This window comes from Engystomops pustulosus, chromosome 1 (assembly GCF_040894005.1).
Source record: "Engystomops pustulosus chromosome 1, aEngPut4.maternal, whole genome shotgun sequence".
Lineage (NCBI taxonomy): Eukaryota > Metazoa > Chordata > Amphibia > Anura > Leptodactylidae > Engystomops > Engystomops pustulosus.
Genome location: NC_092411.1, coordinates 48,290,521 through 48,317,864, shown reverse-complemented (window position 1 = coordinate 48,317,864; position 27,344 = coordinate 48,290,521). Strand labels below are relative to the sequence as shown.

Genomic DNA, 27,344 nt, shown 5'->3' with positions numbered 1-27,344 from the left:
TTCAAACTACAAATACTGATGATCTATCCTAAGAATCAATGTTATCAACTCTAGACTTGGTGTCCATCACTCTCTGTGTAGTGGTAATACAAGGGGCTGCAGCATAGCTCCTAGTCAAATAAAGCTGAAATTGAGATTAAAGATCTATTATATAGGTATTATCATTTCTAGAGTAAATTCCTTAAAGGGAACCTGTCATCAGGTTTCCACCATTAAATCTAATGACAGAAGTCTTTATTCTGTTTCCCATTCAGTTTTTATTGTGAAAATCCATAGCACTTTTTAAAAAGAAGCGGTCACCATGGCAGCAGACTCACCAAGTCAAAACGGGGGTGTTTACTCTTCTCCAATATCTCCATCTGCTTCCTCATCCCCCCTCCCTCAGGAATTTCTCATCATGAAGTCACTGGGGCAGATTTACTTACCCGGTCCATTCGCGATCCAGCGGCGCATTCTCTGCGGTGGATTCGGGTCTTCTAACGATTCACTAAGGCAGTTCCTCCGACGTCCACCAGGTGTCGTTGCTGCGCTGAAGTTCCCCGAGGCCCGCCGGAGTTCACGATCCTATACTTGGTGAAGGTAAGCGCATGTCCCGAGACACTTTTTTTTTTTAAATGCGGCGGTTTTTCCGAATCCGTCGGTTTTCGTTCGGCCACGCCCCCCCCCCGATTTCCGTCGCGTGCATGGCGGTGCCGATGCACCACAATCCGCTTGCGTGCGCCAAAATCCTGGGGCAATACAGGGAAAATAGTTGCAAAACGGAAATATTTGCGTAACCCGCCGGTAAAACGCGATTCGGGCCCTTAGTAAATGACCCCCACTTTGTGATTCTGCCAATGTCTCCCTCAACTCCCTCATTCCTGAGGGAGGGGGAAATGAGGGACCTGAAGGAGATGTTGGAGAAGATAAAACACCCCCCTTGTGACCCAGTGAGGTCTGCTGGCAAGGTGCCAGCTACTTGATTTTATAAAGATCTTAGCTATAGATTTTTAAAATAAAAACTGAAAGGGAAACATTAAGAAAACCTATTTAGGAACCTATCATTAGATGTAATGATGTAAAACTGATGACAGGTTCCTTTTAAAGGGGTTCTCCGAGACCAAGTGAAAATATTGAAGTGGCCGGGGGAGAATGCATAAAACAATAAACATGTACCTACCTCATAGGTCCCTCCCAGTGTCCTGTGGTGCGGTCTTTCTGTGCCGTGCCCCTGTTTGTTTAGAGGGACAAAAGCTCAGCATATGCAGCTGCCCAGCCAACACTATTCCCAACTCTGCATCGGGCACAAGGATACCCTAGTGGCCGTCTAAAAGCTGCAAGAGCTGAGCATCCGTGTCCCTGTAAACAAATAGGAGCACGGCATGGAGAGAACGTGCCACGGGACACCGGGGGGGACCAAGGAGGTAAGTACATGTTTATTGTTTTATGCAGTCTCCCCCCTGGCCACCTCACTATTGTTACTTGGTCTCGTAAAACCCCTTTAATTCTTCAACAATTATTACGGCATATGTTTTGGACAAAGTTTTCGTTTTTATTAAACTCTAACTATACATCATGATGCATGTGTGGTTGATCCAAGCACATGGTTTAGGGAAGGTCAGATCAGACAACGCCTGGATGAGCACCTTATGTCAATGCCCAGACTTACAGGATGGATTCATCCAGATCCAAAACAGGTTTGTGCAGGATCTGTGTATTCTGAAGAAAAATGGAATGAGAAAAATCACTTACAACTAGAGGAGGTTTTCCTTGTGGTATTTTTTCACTCAAAAATGGGCAACAAAAAACCCCCTCCAAAATACAGGAATGTACAATTGCATCTGTAGTTTCTACAAGTAAAAACATGTTTTTCGACATTAAGCGTTGATTGACATATGCAAGAAGTGCTGTGAGAAATGTAACCAGTTTTTCAAGTGATTTCATGGACCTAATGGTTTGACCATTTTACTGCTTTTACTATTCACCTAATACTTGTGATATTCTTGTATAGTTATTGCAATGCTATAAATATTAGCATGGAGCCTTATGGTAGTAATAGAAGGTGAATATGCCACCTCTTTATGCTTTACAATGAAATACTGCTCCATACAGACACAGCGCGGTTTATGTTTATTAGGTTTTTTTTACAATTTTATATTTTTATATTAGTATATCAGGTAAACACAGTAATATTATATAACCATACACAGTTTAGGCCAGGTTCAGATCTCGTTTTTAGCCCTCTGTGCAGTCACACATACCGCTAGTGCTGCGTTTACGTTTCTATGGAAACATATGCAATCGGTAACTGGAACCCACAGTTTTCCCAGGAAACAATTTCCATAGGAAAGGGCCCAACTTGCTGATCGGTGGGGGTCTCAGGATGGTGAATGGGTGCTGCCTATGTTCTAGATCTCTCCTAGTAATATATCAGTCCTAATATGGATGGTTACATTGAAACACTCAGAGCGTACGTTCAGCGGAGCCTGGAGATGGATGCCATACAATTTCATCTGACCCCTGTAGGCTATTATGGCCTCCAATGAGCATATACTGTTCTCTCCAGCAGGAAGAACCCTGCTAATTTTTTTCATCTGGTGTCTCCTGCTGGTTGAGACAAGCTCAACAGTGGCAAAATGGAGTCCATGGACACATTTAGCGGCATATATGTTAAACCTATGTGTATCAAGTGATATGAACCTAACCTTATGAGGATTAGTGAAAAATAGACGTCACAAAGATGCAACTTGATTTTAATAAAACAGCTGAGAATTGTCTCAGTAGTTTTAATTTAGCCTACAGTTCACATTGCAGCACATTTGGAAGGAATCAAAGTTATTACACAAGTTTTTCGAGAATCTTATTACAAAACAGAACTGACTCAGGGAAGCAACAGCTGGTGGATGAACAATAGACACCTATATGTGCTCACAGAATATAGTAATAGAGATGTTATTATTAACAGCTGACACTGTGTATGACTAGGGGCATGTGTAACAGAGTAATATAAAAACTCAAGGAATATCATCACTACAGGCATCAAGCCCAGTCATATCATAAGATCATCTAACTACAAAAGTACTTGATATTTAGTACTTGAGTAGTAGTATCAATGGTGATGAATACTGAATTAATAGTTATACCAAGTTCTCAGTACACTGTGGGTGCTATTAATATGAATTTTATAAATATATGTGACCCTATGTTCTCAAGGCCAAAGTTGTCCTGCAAGAAGGATGTCCCAAAAACCTCAATGGAGCATTGACAGAAGCAAAAAGCAAATGCCAAGCAAAAACAATATTAAAAAACAACTTAAATCAGACCACCCGTTTATCCAGAACAGATGTCCTATTCTCAGTTCTCTGTTCCATCACACTATATAAAAATGTGGCAAACAAGACATAAGCCATTTGATTCATGTATATAGTGTGCTAAATGTTAATGGTTTCTATGAAAACAGACAAACATAAAAGGGTGACATGTTATCAGTGTCTTGTAATAGTGAAGTCTCTGGATTTGGGCCTAACCTGACCTGAACAGAGAAAATGCTAATGAATACTTTTCTGTGTAGTAAAAGGGGCCATTTTCATTTTACTGGTTGATCAACTACTGCAGTGATGGTGAACCTTTTGGAGACAGAGTGCCCAAGCTACAACTAAAACCCACTTATATGTCGCAAAGTGCCAACATGACAATTTAGGTAACTTATTGATCCCTGCTGAATCACAGGTATTAATTGCATTGGGATCCTGAGTTCACCAATACAAGAGAAAGATGGAGAAATTTGGATTGTAGCTTCCCTCCAGGGTCCCCTCAAGAGGAAGGATCAGGGGACCCAGAGCAGGAGCTCAAATGACAATCCATCTCTGTCCATCTCTTGCTCCTCATGTAGTCCTGGCAGCCAAGGATGTTGCTTTAAAATAGCGCTGAGCTTGGCACGTCCTGGGCTGTATTGGACCATGGGAGAAAGCCTTGAGTCCGATCTGGCAAACTCTGTTGGGGTGAAGACCTGGGTGCCCACAGAAAGGGCTCCGAGTGCCACCTCTGGCACCCGTGCCATAGGTTCGCCACCACTAACCTACTGTATTTTTGGTTGATAAAATGTATGATGGAGAAATGAATGGCCTAATATTTGCCACACCTACGGAAAATACTTGTTGCAAAATAAGAGGAAAGTGCATTCGTATCATGAAGCCAACATCACATGACAACATCCTTATCTACTAGAAATACTGTAAAATCAAGCAAATCAAAGAAAATTACTCCTAGAGTTATAGGAGTTGCAATGTAGGAACCTGGATTTGTTGTTAGGCCATATTTGTGGGCAGCAATTACATGTAGCTCAAGGCATCCATAGAGGTCTAGTGTGAACAGCAACAGTGCGGTGACCCATGGTGAGTGGCTACTCCGTTCCTATGGACATGGGTGGGGTAAGTAGGCCACAATGATGATTTCTTTTATTGTACAACACTTCTTTAGATAAGACTCTATTGACCATACATATCTACAATCTATCGACTATACATCCTATACCGTACATGCTAATCAAGTCCAGATAGAGGCAAAAGAGATGTCTCTCTGGCATCCATCTGACTGCTAAAATGAGTAAACTATATAATTTTTCCTAGTATCAAAACACATACACAATGGCTGATGGATGTTACTGATGTATACACTGAAAAGAGGCTAAAAATGTGATGAACTGAGAAGCCTATTAAGATCCTGAAGACATCTGATATTGTTTTAGATAAACTGGGAGACAATGAATAAGAGGGTAAGTTTGGGAAGGGTATTGGCAGTAGCAGATTATAATATAATCTCATTTGGGCCACTGTGTATGGGACACTCCACAGCACAATAAGTGTCAAATCTTTTTTTTTGGGGGGGGCATATAGCCCTGAGTCCATAGCAATCTTAATCTCTTAATTGCTGAATATAGCAGAAAACAACATACTTTTATTAATGGTCTCCAAAGTTTTTAAAATGCTGAACCACACCTGAGAAAGATACTGCTGGAAATATGTCTAAGAACACTCCCCGCCCAGGTCCCTACCCTAGAGAAATAATACCTTCTGAACCTTTCACATTACATTGCGCAAGACTAAAAATCTAAAATCTAAAAATGTAAGCCAAAACTGAAGCCAGATGTGGCCACTGTGCCTATAGCCTTATACTGGTGTCATAGTTAGTGTCAATATATACCACAAAAAGCACATAAAGCTGATCTATGCAATGATGATCAGTAAAAAATACACACATTAAATAGATTTTTTATTTATTTCTTTTTTTTTTTAGTAAGGAACTAAATGTCAACTGATGTGGTAAATGGCATCTGAACATTGTGTGGGTTTCTTTCTTGGAAAATAACATAATTACTGGTTCTATACTTGGCTCTAAATGATGACACTTGAGCTGAATATAACACAAGTCAGCTACATGTAACACTCTATAGGTAACTGGTAAGTGGTGGAGTGAAAAGCATCTAGCAATTATGCAATAATTGTGATCTCATACAGTGATGTCATACTTTGCGGGGTCCTGTCGCTTCATCAATGAGACCTGTACAGGTACAGATTGGACACCCTAATAACACCCAAACAATTGACAGTGTGCAGCTTATACTGAATCCATTGCCCTATCTACAAGGACGGTTCAATAAGTACCCGTGTGAGAAATGAAGACACCATTTTTTCACATTTTTTTTTTATTTTTCAACATAGTCCCCCTTTAGAAAGATACACTTCTCCCAACGTTCCTGCCATTTTTTTAACCTCTCCAAAAAATAGGATATGTCGAACTCTCCATAATACGCCTCTGTCTCGGTGATGACTTACTCCTGCAAACCATTTCTTCATGTTAGGGAACAAGAAAAAGTCGCAGGGAGCCAGATCGGGTGAATACGGGGGGTGCGGCAGCAATTCATAACACAATTCATGCAGTTTGACGGCGACAACTCCGGATGAATGTGGTGGTGCGTTATCGTTTTGAAACACCAGCACCTTCTTTTTCACCAAATGCGGCCGCGTCTCCTTTAATTTTTTTGTCGAAGTGGTCCAATAACTCACTATAGTATTGTCCAGTGATCGGTCTTCCTTTTTCTAAAAAAATCCATGCCGTTTGCATCACAAAAAATCTACGCCATGACCTTTCCGGACTATGGGACCATCTTCGCCTTCTTTGGAGCAGATTTGTAGAAATCCATTGTTTTGATCATTGCTTAGTTTCTAGTGTGTAATGATGAATCCAGGTTTCATCAACGGTGACAACTCGATGCAAAAACTCCTTTGGATCTTGCTTAAATTGCTACAAACATTGCTTCGAAGTTAACAGCCGCATCCGCTTGTTGTCCACTGTGATGAATTGCAGCACCCATCAAGCCGACAATATTTTCATCACCAACTTATCATGTAAATTATTAAATGCCATTCTGGTCGACACACCTAAGGCCTCTGCTACTTCGCTCACTTTCATTCGTCGATCAGCGAGTATCATGTCGTGGACTTTTTGAATGATTTCCTTGGTAACCACGTCTGCCGGGCGTCCTGGTCGCTTCTCATCAAAAATGGATGCTCGTTTAAATTCGTTGAACCAATATCTAACTGTGGTCATAGACGGCGAAGTGTCCCCATGAACAGCATCCAACTTTGCTTTTATCTCCTCGCATTTTTTCCCATCCAAAAACAAAAAGCAAATTACCGAAACACGTAATGGCTGCCAAATCCTAACTAACCTATCAATCAGTCTGTAGTTATTGTTTTGCCATCATTTGGCAGCACACGATGATAACACCAACTTCCCTCAGGAACGGCCTCTGTTGTCAAACACGGGTACTTATTGAACCGCCCTCGTATGTTGCATTGGTTGCAAAATGTGGTGATTTCTTTAAGATTTAATGGCTTTAATTTTTTAGGCTTCCTTACTACCTTAGTCCACTTGAGAAGTGTGAATCCGCTCTACCCCAGGTGCACAATACCAAGAGACGCCCTCTTCATTCCTCAGTATGCTAGCAACGAAAAACTGTTGGATCAGCACTCACAGTTTGAGTAAAAAGGTGGATATTCTTTATTGATACAGGATAAAAAGCACTGAAAGTATACAGCCATTAACATTCCCTCTTCCTGTTATCTGTGATTAAGGACCTTAATAGGCCTGAAAAAGTCAGATCACACTGTATAACTCTCATAGCTGTGTACTTTTAGCGCTTTTTATCCTGAATCAATAAAGAATATCCACGTTTTTACTCGAACTGTGAGTGCTGATCCCACAGTTTTTTAGTCCCTTACTACCCTGTTTAACTCTGAAGTGTAGGTGTATTGCACTTTAATTACTAACTTGTCTATTCTTTACACTATAGCAGTGGTGGCAAATCTATGGCACGGGTGCCAGAGGTGACACTTAAGTGGGCACCTAGGCTGGTGCCCCAGAACATAATTCACCTGACAGGACCCTTGCACATTGCTCAGCAGGTGCCACAATCAGCAATATTTTAAACATTGTGGGCTGCCAGGGACAGCAGGAGGTTTAGATTGGGCTGGATTATTACTGGAGCTTCTGCTTTTGGGCCTATAATTTTTCCTGTTTTCCAGGGGACCCTCGAGCAAAGCTACAATAATAAATCTAAATTTCTCCTCATACTATATTGATGTCTTCAGGATGCCAATACAACTGAAAGATGTGGCAGAGCAGGCAGTAATAAGTTACTGCTGTGTTGACACTTGGTAATATATAAGTGGGTTTTAGTTGTAGTTTGGGCATTCAGTCTCTGACAGGTTCACCATCACTGTACTATAGTAATTATTGCTTATTAGGGTAGTGTTTCACACTGGGGACTAAGTTTTTGGTCCACTTTCTAGCACTCTTTTGGGCAGGGCGAGCATCATGGAACCGATTATAGAACATATACAGAAGGAGATACTGGCCCATGTGCTTAGATGTAATGCTAGTATTCATCATGAAGAGACAGTCTACATTTGTTACCACTGCTCCACCAGGGAGTCATCTTTTAAAGATCATGGGGGTTCACGTATCAGACACTACAAACACATTGGAAACACACACAACCAACAATACACTCCTTTTACATTGCACAAGCCTATGTTATCCTTTACATATGAAACCCAACTCTGTTAGTCCACTGACCACTGGGGTGTACACTAGTTACGCCCTGCACCAGTTTATGACATTCCTCATGGATCTGCTGCAGGCTATCTTTTCTAACAGTAATGAATTTTGAGGTGGTCCCCTCTTCTCTGGGTCCCATGTACAACTGCTTAGGATATACAGAGGAACCGATGAGTAAGTGATGTCAAACAACAAAACCATATATATCAATGTACTAAAGATTGCATTTGACCCTGGGTGAGAGACCGTATTATTATCTAAACCTTTGCTGCATTGTAAGAGGAGGCTCAGCCGCTCGGTGACTGGCACCGTGTAATGGGTCCTATTATCCTATTATCTACCAGGCCCAAATTCTGCACACAGTTTCTATGTTCTATGTCTGTGTTTCCTTAGGTTTCTCCAGTTTCCTCTTTAAATTATTGCTACAATGTGTCCAAGATGAGAAAATTAGATTGTGATCCCAACTGGGTAAAAGCAGCTGATGGGAATGGAGACAATTTCTGTAGAGATCTGCAGATTATGTTGGTAAATGCAATGGGAAATAGACATTTGGGACAGAGCAGCTAAACTCTATAGTTTAGCTGTTCTCTACATGCATCAGACTGTATCTCCAGCTTACGTGACCCTATCTCTATCACTTGGATAGACTGTGCATTGCTTGGTGTTACTATTTACCATTCGCATGTTTAGGGTGCGTTCTCTCTGTTGCCTGTGGTGCTTGGCCCTTCCCTGCATTCATCAAATGTTACATACAGCTGTCAAAACAGTCTATTAACACAGTCACCAGAGTCATAACAGATGCAGTATACACTGTACAGCACATACTGTACCTATCATATAGTTCTACTGTGTTATGTTGATTTTAACCTTCTGTATGTCCTGTCAATGCATCTGTCAAGTCTGAATTTACAAACAGTGGACAAATCAGACATACAGTGGACAAGTCTGCAACCACATTTGATGTCCAAAGTTGCTGTTGTGCCCTTTCTACTATACAGTATTTACCTTGCTACTATATTTCAGAGTGTGACCATATAAACCATGATACAGTGTAACTTTGGTCATCTCTGCCGATCCCAAATACAATGTGTGTGTATTAACACTTAAAATATCACCAACATCAGCAGAACTGTTTCCCACTCAGTCCACTGGAAGAGATGTGGGTGATGACATGCAAATCATTGCAGAGTTGACCTTTAGGCAACATCTTCATCAGAATGTCTAGTTTACAGAGTCAGGTGTAACATATATGATGGACGTCAGCATTTATCTGTAACTTTTTTTTATGTAGCATCAATGTACCAAATACAGCACATAAGTTAAAATCTGTCACCGCTCCAGTGTTTCAAATACTAAAACCATGACCCTGGTCTGTTGTTTGTGGCCTGTGTGTCCGCAGCGTGTAAGGTCCAACAACAGCAGTAAAGAGGCAATTCTCAGATTGGCTCCTTCCCTGAGTTTTGTGGATCAGGCCATCAGCTAACACACACATATCGGTGGAAATAACAGCCATGTGTGTGAGCCCATACATAGAACATGCGCTGGACATTGATAGAATGTCCAAAACAATGTTCAGGTGCAGGGGACTGCTCTGCTATGAAAAATTCCATCATGATATTGTCAATTTTTGTCTAATTTATTTTATATGGAAAGTATATGTGGGAAGATTGTTACTGCTGTACCTGATGGAAACCAAAAATGGATTGTGAGAAGATGCACACCCTATGGCAGTGGTGACAAACCTCAGGCACTCAGTGCCCTCTCAGTGGGCACCCAGGCCATCATCCCAGGACAAAGTTCGCCAGACAAGACTCAAGGCCTCCTTAGACCCAGGCACACCAGAATGTGCCACACTCTATTTTAAAGAGTTTAAGGAGTCACATCCTAGGCTGCCTGGGACTGCAGGAAGAGTGAGAAAGTAGGGACAGGGTTGGATTATCATTGGACCACCTGCTCTGGGCCCAGTGATTGTTCCTGTTCGGTAGGCCCTGGAGCTACAATGATAATCCAAATCCCCCCTCTTTATTTCAATTGTATTGGTGACCACAGGATCCCAATACAATTGATAACTATAGCAGAGCAGCCAGCAATAAGTTACTGCTCACTGCTGTGATCCCACTTTGCGCTAAATCAGTTGGATTCGGGTTGTAATTTGGACACACAGTCTGTGAAAGGTTCACCATCTCATCAGATACAAATCCAAGAGCAGTGCAGCATTGTAGATGACTGAGCAAAGTTGCAACGTGAATCAGTAGGTTTCTTTAATTTTTGGCAATAAATATATATATATACATATCATTTTTATTATGTTATAATATTTTTAACATCAGGTTGACACTCCTACTCGCTGCTACATAACTGAAACATATTTTGGCAATCAATATACAGCATAAAGCCAATGCCTTAGGCCCAGATAGAAGATATTGCCTATTCTCCGGATACACACACTCATACAGATAAAGCAATGAACATGAACATGAATATGTCATTCATCTATTTGTCTTTAAGTTATGAACTGATACTTGGGACAAGTGCACAGCTATGCTGCCCTAGTATACAGATTTATCACATCATTATGGTTCATTGTTTTATCAGATGTCATGAGAATTGTTTGCTCTGGTCACGTCTGCATCCTGTAAACACTTTTTTCACTTCTCATTGAGTCACAGACCTGAGATAACATTGGGTTGTCAGAAGGTCAGGGAGTTAAATGGCTGGCAGAGATGTCTAGCGCCACTTATCTCCTAGAGAAACAAAAGATGGGGCAGGTATTGTACTATGACAGTACAATATGCTTTGGAAGGCAATGGTAAGTAAGAATGATGAGTAATTGCCTCCAATTGATAATGAAACAATTTTGCTAAATCTTTACTATATTTTATACTCTGTACCTAAAATTTCTGTTAAAACAAGTGACAGCCACATTCTTTTATCACATAGTTCGCCCTTGCCAGAGGCTTCTCTACACAGTTCAGTACTGTAGACACAAGTAAATAACACCACCACACCCTGCAAATAAAAGTACAGTCACTATAAGTTCTCCGCCACTGAACCTGGATATCATTTTGTATACCATATGTATGATGGAAACCTTCATAGATACTTTGTATAGGTACACAATGTACGCACCCATACACATTCACTATGAACTTGTATCAGTTCTGCAAAAACAAAAAGTCACTTTGCCACTTTCAGGTCAGCTGCTTACTCAGCAATACTGACAGTGCTGCATTAACCAAAAAATTACCTTATTACTCGAGAGTGAACCCTGCGTCCTCAATGATATCCTGCAATGCAATTCGCCCACATCAGAATTTCTTTTCCGTGTGCTGGCCAACTCCACACTACGTAATGAGGCTCTTCCCAAATCTCATGCACACATGACATGACAGGGCCATCCCCAAACTGCAACAGTAAGAACCTTAATCTCCACCCAAAGGAGTGACTAACTCTTTCCTGATACTTAACCCTCGGAGTACATGATGATGTGTGAAACCTCTGATGTGCTGTACACACCGTGCACGTCATAATAACTAATGTAATAGTAACACAAATACAGAAAACAAGTCATATTTTCACTTGTCAAACAGAGAACATATAAACATATTATTAGATACTAAATCATCAACAAATTAGCTGGGTTTGCAGTAATGCAGAACTTTTTTCACACAATTGAAGTTTTGCCAGCTCTAAGACCACCTGTAAAAACCTTACCCTGCTACTGCCAGCTGCTGCCGCACTGCTGCTGGTGCTGGTACTTGTACTGGTACTCGTGGTTCCATATTTTTTCTGAAAAACATAACATTTTTTGTTCATTAGTTTGGTACAACAAATCCACAGTTATATATTGTACATGCACAGTACATAATAAAGGAAATGTCAAATATTGGCCAACAACCGCCCAGCTAGACAGGAAACTTTAGGGCAGTGATGGCAAACCTTTTAGAGGCCGAGTGCCCAAACTACAACATAGACCCGCTTATTTATCGCAAAGTGCCAGCACAGAAATGTAATTTGTAATTTATACTTCCTTCTCTGTCACAGTTTTCATTGATACCAGCACCATGAGGACACCAATAAAGCATAAAATAGTCCCATGTTGAGCTGTCACTTTAAAATAGCTCTGTGCACAGCAAGTCCTGGGCTGTCTGGGACTGCAGGAAGATGCCTGGAGTCATCTCTGGTGATGGCCTGGGTGCCCACAGAAAGGGCTCTGAGTGCCACCTCTGACACCAGTGCCATAGTTTAGCCATCACTGCTTTAGGGCATGTTCACACAATATATATTTCAAGCTGATTTTGGTATGTACTCCCCAAATCCTAACTCTACTGTTTGCAAAAAGAAATTGCAATGCCATTTTAACCACTTACCGCTGATTTTTCCATTTTTTTATGAGGGCTGTTTTTTATGCAGAAGCTGAGGTGTGTATTAAGAGGTTATGCAGTACCTGAGGTGTGTATTATGAGGTTCTGCAGCAGCTGAGGTGTGTATTATGTGGCTCTCTAGCAGCTGAGGTATGTATTAAGAGGATATGCAGTAACTGAGGTGTGTATTATGAGGTTCTGCAGCAGCTGAGGTGTGTATTATATGGCTCTCTAGCAGCTGAGGTGTGTATTAAGAGGTTATGCAGCAGCTGAGGTATGTATTATGAGGTTCTGCAGCAGCTGAGGTGTGTATTATGTGGCTCTCCAGCAGCTGAGGTGTGTATTAAGAGGTTATGCAGTAACTGAGGTGTGTATTATGAGGTTCTGCAGCAGCTGAGGTGTATATTATATGGCTCTCTAGCAGCTGAGGTGTGTATTAAGAGGTTATGCAGTAACTGAGGTGTGTATTATGAGGTTCTGCAGCAGCTGAGGTATGTATTATGTGGCTCTCTAGCAGCTGAGGTGTGTATTATGAGGCTCTGCAGCAGGGAAGATTTGTATTGTTATGTTCTGCAGCAGCTGAGGTGTATATTATATGGCTCTCTAGCAGCTGAGGTGTGTATTAAGAGGTTATGCAGTAACTGAGGTGTGTATTATGAGGTTCTGCAGCAGCTGAGGTATGTATTATGTGGCTCTCTAGCAGCTGAGGTGTGTATTATGAGGCTCTGCAGCAGGGAAGATTTGTATTGTTATGTTCTGCAGCAGCTGAGGTGTGTATTAAGAGGCTCCGCTGCAGCTGAGGTGTGTATTTCCGCAGCAGCTGAGGTGTTTATACTGATATTCTGCAGCAGCTAAGGTGTGTATTAAGAGGTTCTGTAGCAGCTGAGCTGAACTTTTCTGTAAAAAGGTATATCAAACAGGTTAAGTAACAGCATATGATAGGACAAACAGTGTATGGTTAGCAGTAAAATATAGACGTACAGGTAAGTAACTGAGGTAGCAGTTGAAAATTCATTTTTATGACTCTCGATATCAGCTGCTGTATGGCAACACCTCCGATGAGCATCACTAGTTTATTGTTCTGCTGATAAGTGGGAGTGTGCCACCATTGTAAATTAATGGCCTATACCAAGTAAAGTCATCAATGTAGCATCTTTAACAACAATCCTATGGGCATAGGCATATATATATATATATATATATATATATATATATATATATATATATATATATATATATATATATTATACAAGAAATGTACAAGAATGCAAAAAAAATCTATCAAAGAATAGAAAAAGTATTCGGTGGATTTATTATAATAGATTATAAATCCACTGAATATTTTTTCTATTTTTTGGAGTGCTGTTATAATTTTTTGTATACTATCTATGGAGGACCTTATACCTGGCCCTGAATAGCGTCCACCTGCCATCATATATTTTTTGCTGGAATTATTTGATCGTGCTAGTTAAACTTTGTCTTTCTATATATCTATGTATCTATCTATATATCTATGTATCTATCTATGTATCTATCCATGTATCTATCCATGTATCTACCTATGTATCTACCTATGTATCTATCTATCTATCTATGTATCTATCTATGTATCTATCTATGTATCTATCTATGTATCTATCCATGTATCTATCTATGTATCTACCTATGTATCTATCTATCTATCTATGTATCTATCTATGTATCTATCTATGTATCTATCTATGTATCTACCTATGTATCTATCTATCTATCTATCTATCTATGTATCTATGTATCTATCTATGTATCTATCTATGTATCTACCTATGTATCTATCTATCTATCTATCTATCTATCTATCTATGTATCTATCTATGTATCTATCTATGTATCTACCTATGTATCTATCTATCTATCTATCTATCTATCTATCTATCTATCTATCTATCTATCTATCTATGTATCTATCTATCTATGTATCTATCTATCTATCTATCTATCTATTAAAATACATAAAACCAATCCCAGCCACACCTGAAAACATTCATCATCATAATTACTGATTTATAGCAGGTACAGAAATATCTGCTTGCATTTAGCTGCTGAACTTGCTAAACCTGACCATATGATTGGTAGTCTAGTCTCAAAGTACCCTGGGGGCAGTACAGTCTTTCACATAAGAGACAAGTCCTACTATGAAAAACATGTTGTATGTCTGGTCATCACAGATGTAAAAATAGTATCACGTCCTTATATACCTATAGCCCAGAAGGTGGCGCTCTTCCGCACTTCATGTAACTGTATTGAGCCAGTATGGTAACTTAAATACAAATAGTGCCAGGGTTGGTCTGGCCCATAGGTGGGTCGGTGAATCCCCCGGTGGGCCCCAACACCTGGCACTATGGCAGGGGCCTCCATTCGGATCCATGGGAGTCCCCTGCCAATGGCTGCAATAGTACTCGATGCGGACGGAAACAGGCACTTGAGTACTATCATTGCAGGCGAGGCAGTGAGTGTGACATGGCGGGTGCTTTCTGGCGCACGTCACACTCTGGCGCAGTCACGATATGATAAAGTCTGGAAGGGGGGGTCAGTGTACATGAGGGGGCCTATTTAAAGTCTGTAGGTGCGGCCAGTGTGTATGAGGGGGCCCAATGTAGAATTCATGGGGAGGAGGACTCAGTGTATGATGAGATTGCTCTATGTAAAATTCATTGGGAGGGATCAGTGTGTATGATGAGGGGGCGAGTCATTGGGGGTCATTTACTAAGGGCCCGATTCGCGTTTTCCCGACGTGTTACCCGAATATTTCAGTTTTGCGCCGATTTTCCCTGAATTGCCCCGGGATTTTGGCGCATGTGATCGGTTTGTGGTGCATCGGCGCTGGCATTAAAAAAAAAATTGGTCGCACGGGCCATACTCACATGCACCACGATGAAGACGATGAACTCCGGGGCACCTCAGCGGACTTCGGCGCAGCAGCGACACCTGGTGGACATCGGGCGCAGGACCTCCATGAATCGCCGGAAGACCCGAACACTCGTCAGAGAAGCCGCCGCTGGAACACGAATGGACCGGGTAAGTAAATGTGCCCCATTGTCTATAATGAGGGGGCCCAATGTTGAATTCAGGGGGGACTCAGTGTATGATGTGAGGGCTCTATGTAAAATTCACGGGGGGGGGGGGCACAGTGTGTATGATGAGGTGGCCTTATGTAAAATTAATGGGGGGCAGTATGTACAATTCATGCAGGGGTAGTGTGTATAATGAGGTGGCCCTATGTAAAATTCATGGGGGGCAGTATGTACAATTCATGCAGGGGCAGTGTGGATAATGTGGAGATCCAGAATGAAAAATAATTGGGGGGGGGGCTAAAATTGATGGGGGACAGTGTGTATAATGAGGGGGCCCCATTATGTAAAATGCAGGTGTAGGCAATGTGTATAATTAATAAGCGGGTCCAGTATGTAGGATACATAAGGGGGTCCAGTGTGTAAAACTTATGAGGGTATGTGTGTGTATTATTCCAGGGGGTCCAGTACAGAAATTGTAATTAAAACAATGTCATTTTTGATATATGCTGGGGTCACAGAGTGGTTTTGTTATGTAGATTCTTTAGCAGCCCTGTGTGGGACAATGTGATATCCAGGTGACTAACTGTGGTATTTTTAGGGGCGCAGTGAGGGGGATCTGCTTTCCAGACCTGAACACATCTGCCAGAAAATTCTACAATGGCATTTTGCAATGATTCTGGACGTGAAGCAGAAGACAAGTCACCTGTGAGCTACTAGATGCCACTTCTTTCTGTGTCAGATCAGTATTGTAGTCACTGACTAACCTAGTGTGAGACAGCTCTCAGGTCAGAGTGTAGGGTTACTTTCATCAGTTCTTATAAAGGTTTTCAGCATTTCTTTATTAGAAGGTTGGTGTGGAGTGCGAAAACTTTCATCCCTAACCACAGCCCAGCCACCAGCAGAAAAGCCCTGGAAACCAGGGGTAACTCTTATACTGTCTCTAACCACAGCCCAGCCACCAGCAGAAAGCCCAGGAAACCAGGGGTAACTCTTATACTATCCCTAACCACAGCCCAGCCACCAGCAGAAAGCCCGGGACACCAGGGGTAACTCTTATACTATCCCTAACCACAGCCCAGCCACCAGCAGAAAGCCTGGGACACCAGGGGTAACTCTTATACTATCCCTAACCACAGCCCAGCCACCAGCAGAAGCCCGGGACACCAGGGGTAATTCTTATACTATCCCTAACCACAGCCCAGCCACCAGCAGAAAGCCCGGGACACCAAGGGTAACTCTTATACTATTCCTAACATTAATGCCCTGAGGTATCGTCACCACTGCAGTCCCTGTACACAAACCAAGAGCCGAGCACTAGCAGAGAGGGAGGGAGAAAGGGATTAGCTTATCCTTTGTTTCAATGCCCCGGTAGTGCTTAGAAATTCCCTTATCCCAGATTTACTGGTGATAGACTGTCACCAATGTCATGCTCGTTACCTTAGGGGTAAACTGGTTTTCTTATGTCCTTGAATGTCCGTTACACCAAAAAATGAACATTATAAACATTAGATGGGTCGGCCGGAGACCGAGACGTTTGCAAACAGCAGGTGACATCACCGGCTGTCTGCATCGCTTGCTGGAGGTTCAAAGGATGAGTTTTTATGAAGGGGCGTGCATAATTTATTAGCGGACGGGGCGAGGAGGCGCTCGGCTGACGTAGGCCTGAGCACCTCCAGTTCAATAACTTATTTTATAAAGTAGATTTTTCGGTGTAACGTAGGTTCAAGAACATATGAGCCAGCCACTCATCTGCTCTTTATAACTTCATGAATACCTACCAGATAATACAAACTCTAGTCCTGGAAGGTTTTAGAGTTGTGATCCCACAGTTTCCCGATAATGTTAAAGCTCTTCAGACAAATGTTGCTCCGAGCCAGTAACATTTATTTTCATGATCAAAAATCCCAATAATAACTATTATTGTATAACTGCTGATATATACAAGATTTAGATAACTGAAATTAATATGTATTATGAAATAAGGTGAGTCTTCTCTGTATACTGTACATGTACTGTGTCACACCTAACAATGACCTTCCATGACATACATTGAGTAGATGTTCTTGCCTGTAGGGTAGATTACTCACTAGATGCTGACAGCAGAACTTCTGGCCCCTAAGGGGTTCACAGCTTCCTGCATTGCAGTTTTGAAGCATGTTTTTTAGTCAAAACAATTGTGCGTACAAAAGAGGAGAAATAAAGTTTTTCTTGCAGTTTCGTTCCCATTAGAATTTTTGGTAGTAGGTTTGATAGAGAAATAAAAGAAAAACAATGCAATACAAGTCTTTTCATTGTGAACCTCAACAAAAACTGACAGGACAAATTCTGCTGACAGGTTCCTTGAACAACAATTAAGTTGGGGCTAACATGAGAGATGGATAAAGACTTTGCTGTGGCATACGTGGCTCTTTTGCCCCTAAATTTGACATTCCCCCCCCCCCCCAGGTCCCATGTACTTTTGCATTGCTAACTTTGAAGATCTAAACTTGCACCCCAACAGGCTAGGACAGGTGAATGTTGGGCTTTTGGGCTTGGTAGGCCCCAGTCCCTACAAGACTAGTGCATCAGTACACAAACACAAATTTATACAGATATTCAATATACAGCGTTGATTTAGTTGACCAAGCTAAGAACGCGAAAGTTCAAAGCAAGACAGTAGGTTCCTGACCATATTACTCCAAGGCAACTGTTCCAAAGCAAATTACTACTGAAAAAATGAATATTTATTATATTTTACAAATTTGCCAACAGACATCAGATAATATTAGCATGTAACAGTACATTGGTGGATCCCAAGCTATCCCAATCCAACACTGCTCCCAAACTCCTTTCATTTGTTCACAAAAACAAATTGCTGAGAAGAAATAAATGACAATTTCAATCACTACAACTTTCCATATTGTGAATTTATAGCGACAGCTATTGCTATAAATTCATCAATGTGGAAAGTTGTGATGATTGTAATTGTCATTTATTTCTTCTCAGTGATTAGTTTTTTTTTCTTTTTATGCCTGCAAATAATAAAAGTTGTGGGTAATTTCTAGATAATTATAAAACTATTGACTGGCAATTCTGGGTGTCTATCGTTGGAGTTGTCTGTAATGACACAATTTTACAGGTATGTTATGGCTCAGCGTTATTGTGTCTGCATTCTTTGAAAAACACCCTAATAACACCATAGACATGACAATGTAGAAAGAACATGTCACCTGTCCTTAATAAAAAAACTGAAAACAAGTTTAGGTATTTGCAGCTTAACCCCTTCACTCCTCAGCCCTTTTTCGACATTTTCTGCATGTGCTCTATTTTTACAGCTTTCACTATGTGATTCTTTAAGTTAGTACAATTTAGTAAAAAACTCATTTACGGTATATAGTATACAGCACAGTACTAGACTTCATCTAAAAGAGCTTGAGGTGCAACGCCAAACACAACCTCTGGATAGATCTGGTGATGTTTTAGCAAAAAAGCTGCCATGTTTCGCTTTTCATAATAGATCCTTTTAAAAAAATTATTATTATTTTATTTTACAAATGTATCAAAACATACAAACAAAGAAAGCCGGTACGCAGTAATACAATCTAACACAAAGACCTGGTTTCTTAGGCTGGGTTCACACCACATTATTTTTCATCCTCCTGATGTGTCCTTACAACGTATGGCACAGATGTATCCCACTTTATGTCTATACAGTGGGATACGTCACCCGGGGTCCAATCCCTCACCCCTCAATGTAGGGGAGGAGTGTACATCAGCAGCAGCTGGCGATTGGCTGCTGATGCAGATGAACTTGATGGTCCCCCACTGATGTCATTGTCTTAATATGGACAGTGACATCACTAGGTCCTACTTCCTGCTGAGCCACGTATGCGCTTGGTGGGGCTGTGCAGACAGATGCAAATATGCCTGACTTTGCGGGAGATTTCTAAAAAGGACATTTCATATCGTACATCAGATTGTCTTTTAGCTTTATCTACATCTGTAGATCTAGAACAAAGTTGATTTTCTGAACCAAGAGATAAATGGAAAGAGTTATATCCTTTGGGACTAATATTGCAAATTCCTATTGAATGACTGAGCAATGGTCATGAAGATGTGATATAGTTAAGAAAAAAATATTTTACAAATAGAAACATTTATCTTTTTGAAATACTGACCATCCTTTTAAGCCCAATACTGATCAGACTGCTGTCTGTAGACTTATACTAGAGGGGCAGCTTATGACTTAAGGCTTAGAAATGGGAGTGAGCAGATAAGGAATTAGCGTGCATGCAGCTGCCAGGCAGTTCTGTATTTACTGCTGTTATCACATCTTCCTCTGATACTATATACGGCATAGCCTCTGCTCTACAACCACTTGCTCACTCGTGCTTCAGCAATATCGGATCAGACTACAAGTTGGAAGACTATAAAAAGCTAGTTTGCCGATTAGTGTAGTTCTGTAGGTAGACATGACCTGTGTGGATAGAAATTGTGCACTTTGGTCATCATAATATGACCCAGCACCTTATGATGTTCGTATTCTGAAGGTCTCATACCCATGAGATGAACGAGTCTGTCTTGCAGAGTCAGACTCGTTCATTTCATAGGTATGAGACCTTCAGAACACGAACCTGTGCAATATTGGGCCCGTGGTCCATTGTTTATGGCCCAAGTGTCAGCAGCATGACAGGTCAGCTGCCAAGGACTGCCCAGGCCGCAACCATGGGCAGACACAGGACTTTATTTATCATTTCTCTAGTGGATGCAATATACATGGGGCTATGGAAACTATAGAAATAAATGGGGGTGTACTAGATGTCAAAAAACAGCAATGTTTGTGTGCATGAGGCCTAAGCTATTGTCAGGGTATGTCACTCATAAACACAGATCCTGGAAGCAGAAACAACACCCAAGACTAATACCAATCACCTGTCTGAAGAGACCAGAGATGTCCCTTTACAGCCCAACAAGGCTACAACACAATGTCACAGGGCGGGTCAAAGTCTACGGAAATATGGACTTATAAATGCTATTCAAATTACCCTGGGGCAGAACTGCGGGGTCCGCTAGCGCTATGGGGGTGTGCATACATTAAAATACTAGGTTCCCTAGGCACTCGGGTGAAGTAGAGTTATACTAAAAGAAGTCCTGAGGAACATCGTTCTTACTAGGACACATCTACCATCACTAAACTGATGTCTTTTAATAAAGCTAGAAGCACATGACTGTGGTTGGTCTGTGAATCAGGGACCATGCACTGACCAGATTTCAAGACCAACCACAGTGTCAAGTGTTGTGATGTGAGAATATCTAGAATGTATATTCTTACACAGTTAATTTTGTCATGGTTTGCTTTTTTGTTGAAAGCAATGTCCCCCAAGATTTTAGTATCTGGGGACCGACTGCATCTTAAATTTTTATTCCAGGGACTCTTATCATGGTCATTAGAAAAATAAAATTGTGTGCCCCACAATTACTAAATTTCTAACCCTAACCCATGTAATGTCCCATTTCCTGCATTCCCCCTCTACAGTGCCCCTTTTTCTGTAGCCATCTATTAAAGTTTTGATAAAAAGACCACTATCTATAGCAACCTCCTGGTCTTTGGGCTTTTCATTGAAATGGACCCAGCAGCGCTCCCCCAAATGCAATGTCCCCAACAGTGCTCCCCCAAATGCAATGTCCCCAACAATGCTCCCCCAAATGCAATGTGCACGCCCCATTCAATGAATTGTCCCTAGCAGAGCCCCCACCCAATGAAATGTCCATAGCAGAGCCCAACACCCAATGAAACATCCCTAGCAGAGTCCACTACCCAAGGAATTGTCCCCAGTAGAGCCCCCCACCTAATCATATGTCCCCATTAGAGCCTCCACCCAATGAAATGTCCCCAGCATAGCCCCCACCCAATGAAATGTCCCCAGCTGAGCCCCCTTGACACAATATCCCCAGTCTTCCCCCATTATACAAATTGCCCCAACCACCCCATAAAATGTCCCCAGCAGTGCCCCCCTAATGAAAAGTCCCCAGCAGTGCCCCCAACCCCTAATTCAATTTCCCCCCCAATTAAATGCCCGGAACAATGCTCGCCCATTAATGAAATGCCTCCAGCAGTGCCCCCCACTAATGAGATTGCCTGAGCAGTGCTCCCCCCCCCCATAAAAATGCCCCAGCAGTGCTCCCACCCCTAATAAAATGCCCCCAACAGTGCTCCCCAATATAATGCCCCCAGCAGTACTCCCCCTCAATGAAGTGCCCCCAGCAGTGCTTCCCCCTATTGAAATGCCCCCAGCAGTGCTCCTCTTCACCCCAAGACTCCGACTTCATCACTCCTTAGGTTCAGGCTAGGGCTGCATCATAGTGGGTCCCTCTGCCCGGAACCTGAGGAGAGATGCAGTCGGAGCTGCGGTATGAAAAGGAGTGCCGGAGGAAAGTACCAATTTTTTTTAAAGTTTTTGGCTGGGGCCTGGGACCAGGTGTTCCATGGCCCGGTTATGGGCTCCAGCCCGGCGGTTGAAGATCGCCGGTTTAAACGACTGTTTGACTGATGGTAGATGTCCAGCATTACATGCTCATTTCTTTATGCACTAAGTGGAAAAAATTTTAGTTAATAAAGAAAGGGCACATTTGCCACGGAAATTACTTAAATGTGAATGAGCCGGCGGTACTCAGGCGACGTCAGCCTCTCGACATCTCCAGTTTTTAATTTATTTCCACCCCCTGCTGCAATCTTACCTCCTTCTCCCAGACGAGGAACTGGGAGCTGGCCGGTGACATCAGAGGGCCGGGGGGTTTAGCGAACGGAGCTTTGCTCTCTCCAAGCTCCTTGGCTGGCAGCAGGAGGTAGGATTACAGCAGGGGGGGGGGAATCAATCAAAACCCAGCGATGCCATGGGCACATCAGTGTTTTAATTCATATGCAGGATCTTATTTTCGTTAGGCACAAAACTTTATTATTCTTTAAAAAATTTGTTATATAATTATGCTAATTAGCATATGACTCAAAAAGAAGCCATTCGGCGCTCATACTTTCCCTAATTATTAACGCCTTCTTCCTCTGCTTAACATGAGCCGGCTCTCTGAAAGTTACGCTCATCGAATGCTCATGGATAGAAGACACGATTATGCACTTAGTTTTGCTGCCTCAATTAATAAAACACACAGTCAGCACTGCTATGCCTCCCCCTCCCCTTGGATCCAGAGCTTATCTTGTTTGTAGTGCTGCTGCTGTGTCCTTTACACGCTCCTTAGAAAAGTGTATAAACAGCTGCTACTGGACCAGGAATTGCCTCTGTCTGTAGTGTGCTCTGCCTCCTGCTATACAAGAGAAGCCGGCATGAATCCTGCCACTCCATTCATGAATACGGGAGTGTCAGAAATTTCAGAGTACAGTGCTCCACTATCTACGTCACTCTCAGAGACAGTGACTGTGAGTGCTCAAGACAGCTGAGCACTGTTCTCAGCATTTTTTTCACACTCTCATACTAAATGGAGCAGCAGGACACATGCTTGACCCACCACTACATCAATTAGTGAGAACAAGACCACCGTTCTACAGATTGCTGGGGATCCCGTTCTTGTGATTGGTAGGGGTCCCAGCAGACCAACCCTCACTGATCAAATGGTTATCCCCAATCCTATGAATAATTAGGCACAACCCCTTTAATATCTGCAGCATATTCTCCACGTGTGAACATAATCTTGTAAACAGATCTTTACCTCTTTACCTTGTGTCTCCATCTTTCCTCCCATATGGTTATGAGCCCTTATGGGCAGGGTCCTTCTCCCACTGAACTCCTGATCACTGCAGACATGCATTTATTCTTGTCTTTATGTAATGTCATTGAGCCCATTTCTGATTGTACAGCAACATGGAATAAATGGTGCTCTATAAATCAATAATACTAATATCAAAAAGGTAATTACTTGTATTTCATAGAATACAATCAAATGGCTACCATATCATGCACTATTATAATATGGAAGATGTGGAGAGTCATTTCAGACACTTTCTGCTGTGTAAGACAGGGAGCTGATCAGCTTTACCTTCTCGACACTCAACACTGTTTCGAAAAAAGCACACGTGCCAAAAAAATAAAACACAAATAATAAATGTGCCTCAGTGTGTTTCCAGGTCTTGCCACAAGAGGGCAGACAAGAAAAATACAGTTTCACATGGTCAGTATTCTGGTCAGTAACCTGGATCAGTATTTGGAGGCAACGATCAGAAATTAACCCCTTAAGAACGCAGCATTTTTTTGGTCATTTTTCAATCTCAGCTTCAAAAATCTATAACTTTTTCATTTTTCCGTGTACAAAGCTGTGTGAGGGCTTATTTTCTGCTCATTTTACTTCTCAGGGATGCTTTTTATTATGCCATACATGTACTCGGAAGCTGGGAAAAAATTCCAAATGCGTCATATTCTTGTGGGCTCAGTTTTTCCTACTTTCACAGTGCACTCCAAATGATACGTCCATTTTATTTTTTGGTTCGTTATTGTTGTTTAATGTCATTTATTTATTGTTTTATTGTGTTTAATACATTTTCAAAAATTTTCAAAAACAATGGGGCACATTTACTTACCCGATCCAGTCGCGATCCAGCGGCGGGTTATCCGGCGCTGATTCGGGTTCTGCCGGGATTCACTAAGGTCCGTGCGCCAATATTTACCAGGTGTCGCTGCTGCGCCGAGGTCCGCCGGAGTTCACCTGCTTTTTTCTGGTGTATGTGAGTGCTTGATCTTGCGACACAAATGGCTTTTTAAATTCCGCGGTTTTTCCGAATCCTTCGGGTTGTCCGGTGGCCACGCCCCCGATTTCTGTCGCGTGAAATTCGGCGCGATTGCGCCAAAAATCGATCGCGTGCGCCATAATCCCGTGAAATACAGCGCAAAACTTGAGATGAGCTAACATTTTCATTGCTACCATTTTGAGGACTGTGCAACCTTGTGATCAATTTTATAAAATATTTTAGGTGATGTAAAATGGTTTAAAGGTAGCTAATTTATTTATAATAATTTTTTTTACTATTTTTTACAACCTCTGGGGTACTTTAACCCTAGATGGGCTGATCTTTTCAACCATGTACTGCAATACTACTGGCATTTTTACACAGTTACTGGCTAACTGTAGCAAAATTGCAGAGACCCGAGGCTGTCATGGCAACCAATCGCCGCTCCCCGGAAATTTCATGGGGAGCGATGACTGGAAGAAAGATGGCTCCGCCTATGTGCAGCATCGGAAGGGTTAATACTCATGCTAGCACCGATCGCGGGTATTAGCAGTTAGTTTTTGCTGCAATATGCAGCAAACCCCACCTCTGTATGAAACGGGCTCACGTCATTCAGCCTCAGCACCTCTGTGCCGTCATGTAGAAATCTTTCCTTCTCTGGTTTTGCAAAAAGAAAATTTATTGCAAGTCCTGAATTGTGAAAGGACTGACTGACATGAGATATATATATATATCAGACAAAAAAACGTATCAAAGGACATCTATCACCAGATCAAGGATTGTAAACCAAGCACACTGACATACTAGTGTGGGCCCCCTCTGGTAGGATCTGCTCTTCTTTTAGCTCCTTATGCCCTGGTTTTTACAAAAAAGGCTTTTACAATTGTGCAAATGAGCACCGCAGGCTCATTTGAATAATTTTTAAAGCCCTTTTTTGTTACAAACAAGGGCATAAGAAGCTAAAAATACAGTAGATCCTACCAGAGGGAGCTCACACCAGTATGTCAGTGTGCTTGATTTACAATCCTTGATCTGGTGACAGATGTCCTTTAATGTCACTGAAACTGAACAAACCATATATACCAGAAAGGAGGTTTTGTTTGTAGCTGTATAGAAGAGAAAACAAGAATTGTGAAAACAAGGCTTTCTGTGTTTTACTAAAGTTACTTTCTGTAACCAGTTTTGAGTGAGTTTATATTAAATAACAGTGTGACACTTGTTTGCCTTGTATTTTACTAACTTACTGATCTCACAAATTCCCTTTTCTAAGGTTTTAAGAAGATTCTTGCAATACATTCTGTGTGGAAAACCAAATCATTATACACCATCATGATGCATGCGTGTATAGTAATGTGTCTGCATATCACTGTAATTGTAGATCTTCCCTCTATGTGTTTCAGTAAAGGGATTTCCAATAACACAAGTGAGTAAATCCCTGCGCTGGTAATTCTTGTGGAGTGACTGGTATGTGACAGGCCTGTGTACCTTGCCCATTTCAGAAGTTTGGGTGTGTCGCGTTAATGTTTTGCACAACCCTGGAAGATACCTGCAGAAAAGCTACGGACGGAATTGGAATGATGAATATCAGCATTCCAGGTGTATATACACGGCTACAAACACCCTCGTAATACAGGACTCATCGCTGCCATATTCTTCTTAAAATGTTTCAGGGGTGATTTACTGTAATAATCGCTTCTGAATTAAAGGACTCAACCTTTATAAATATAGTCACCATGTGTTATGTACCTGCAGTGTCGGGCTAGCCCACCAGAGAATCAGAGAATCCTCCGGTGGGCCCCAGGTTCTAACACTTTATAATGGGTCCCAATAATGGAGTAATCATTGGATATTATGATCTATTTCATATAGGATGATTCCAATACTATAGATTATTAGATCTTTTTGATGATACATCCTACATGATATGATTTTTTAATGGTATTTTATGGTTGAAGGGTGGGCCCTCAAGATCACCACCTCTGGTAGGCCCAACACATGCCAGTCCGACACTGTGTGCCTGGGAAGACCGATGGTACTAGTTTGTATAAATACTTGTGTAAAAGAAATGCTTTAAGAGACTCTCACATGAAGGTTTGTAAATATAATATCTATTGTACATGAAGAAATTAAAATGCAAGGTATAAGTTCCATGCCCTGTATATATATATATATATATATATATATATATATATATATATATATATATATATTCATATACACACAGACATTATTGGATGCAGACATATCTATCTATACATATATCTACACCATTTGCTTCCCACTAATATAAAGTAAGGGAGGTGTTGCCAATCTAACCACTACTACTGTTAGCAATGATGACTGGCTTGTGCTATTGTACTTTAACCCACTATTCGAAGTATGTACTTTATAGAATATAAAATGTTTATGTCTTGTCGTGTCAGATTTCATCATTGTCCTGGAATGTTTACATTGTTCTACAGGATGTGAGCGGAGCAGAGAATTAAAGCAAAATACTAATTACAGACAAAGGATATGAGATATTACACCAATGTGAAAACAGGCATCACAGTGACTCAGTGGTTAGCACTACAGCCTTGCAGCGCTGGGGTCCTGGGTTCAAATCCCATCTAGGTGTACATCTGCAAAGAGTTTGTATGTTCTTTCCGTGTTTGCATGGTTTCCTACCACACTCCAAAACATACTGGAATCAATAGTGAAATTACGGTAGGTTTAGAAATCAGATTTCTCATCTTTATCAGGGGCCTTCCCTTTCCCACATGGAGTGAGGTTTTGATTATAGATCATTGAGACAGCCGGCCTAGGGTACCCCAACCAGATCAGATTGCAGGTAACAGCTCCAAACCCCAACCAAATCTAAAACAATGCATCCGCCCCCCATAAGAAATTTTCTGCAAAAGATGAATCATTCAATAAAAATGTAGTAACAATTATAAATCACTTGGACATATGACTGTTATGGCAAATGTCCCTATCCTCCTTGACAAAGCCTTGTAAACATTCTGGAGAACATTACTCCATACTCAAGTACTCCTACACTTCAGGCTGTTTCCTTCTCAGCGTGTCCATTTCATTTAACATGACTACATCTATTGCTTTGTTACACTTATAAAG

At 41.5% G+C, this 27,344-nt stretch overlaps 1 protein-coding gene across 5 annotated transcripts in view; it reads right to left on the bottom strand.

Annotated features, from left to right (window-relative positions):
- The window catches only part of CAST (calpastatin), a 120,348-nt gene that overhangs the window by 53,626 nt on the left and 39,378 nt on the right, over positions 1-27,344 (bottom strand). For 4 of the 5 annotated variants that reach the window (XM_072139879.1, XM_072139889.1, XM_072139896.1 and 1 more), the window contains one exon: positions 11,815-11,889. In XM_072139879.1, the coding sequence (XP_071995980.1) occupies positions 11,815-11,889 (75 nt within the window). Of the gene's footprint in view, positions 1-11,347; positions 11,498-11,814; positions 11,890-27,344 lie in introns of those variants that run through there. The other variant, XM_072139915.1, reaches the window with a different exon arrangement.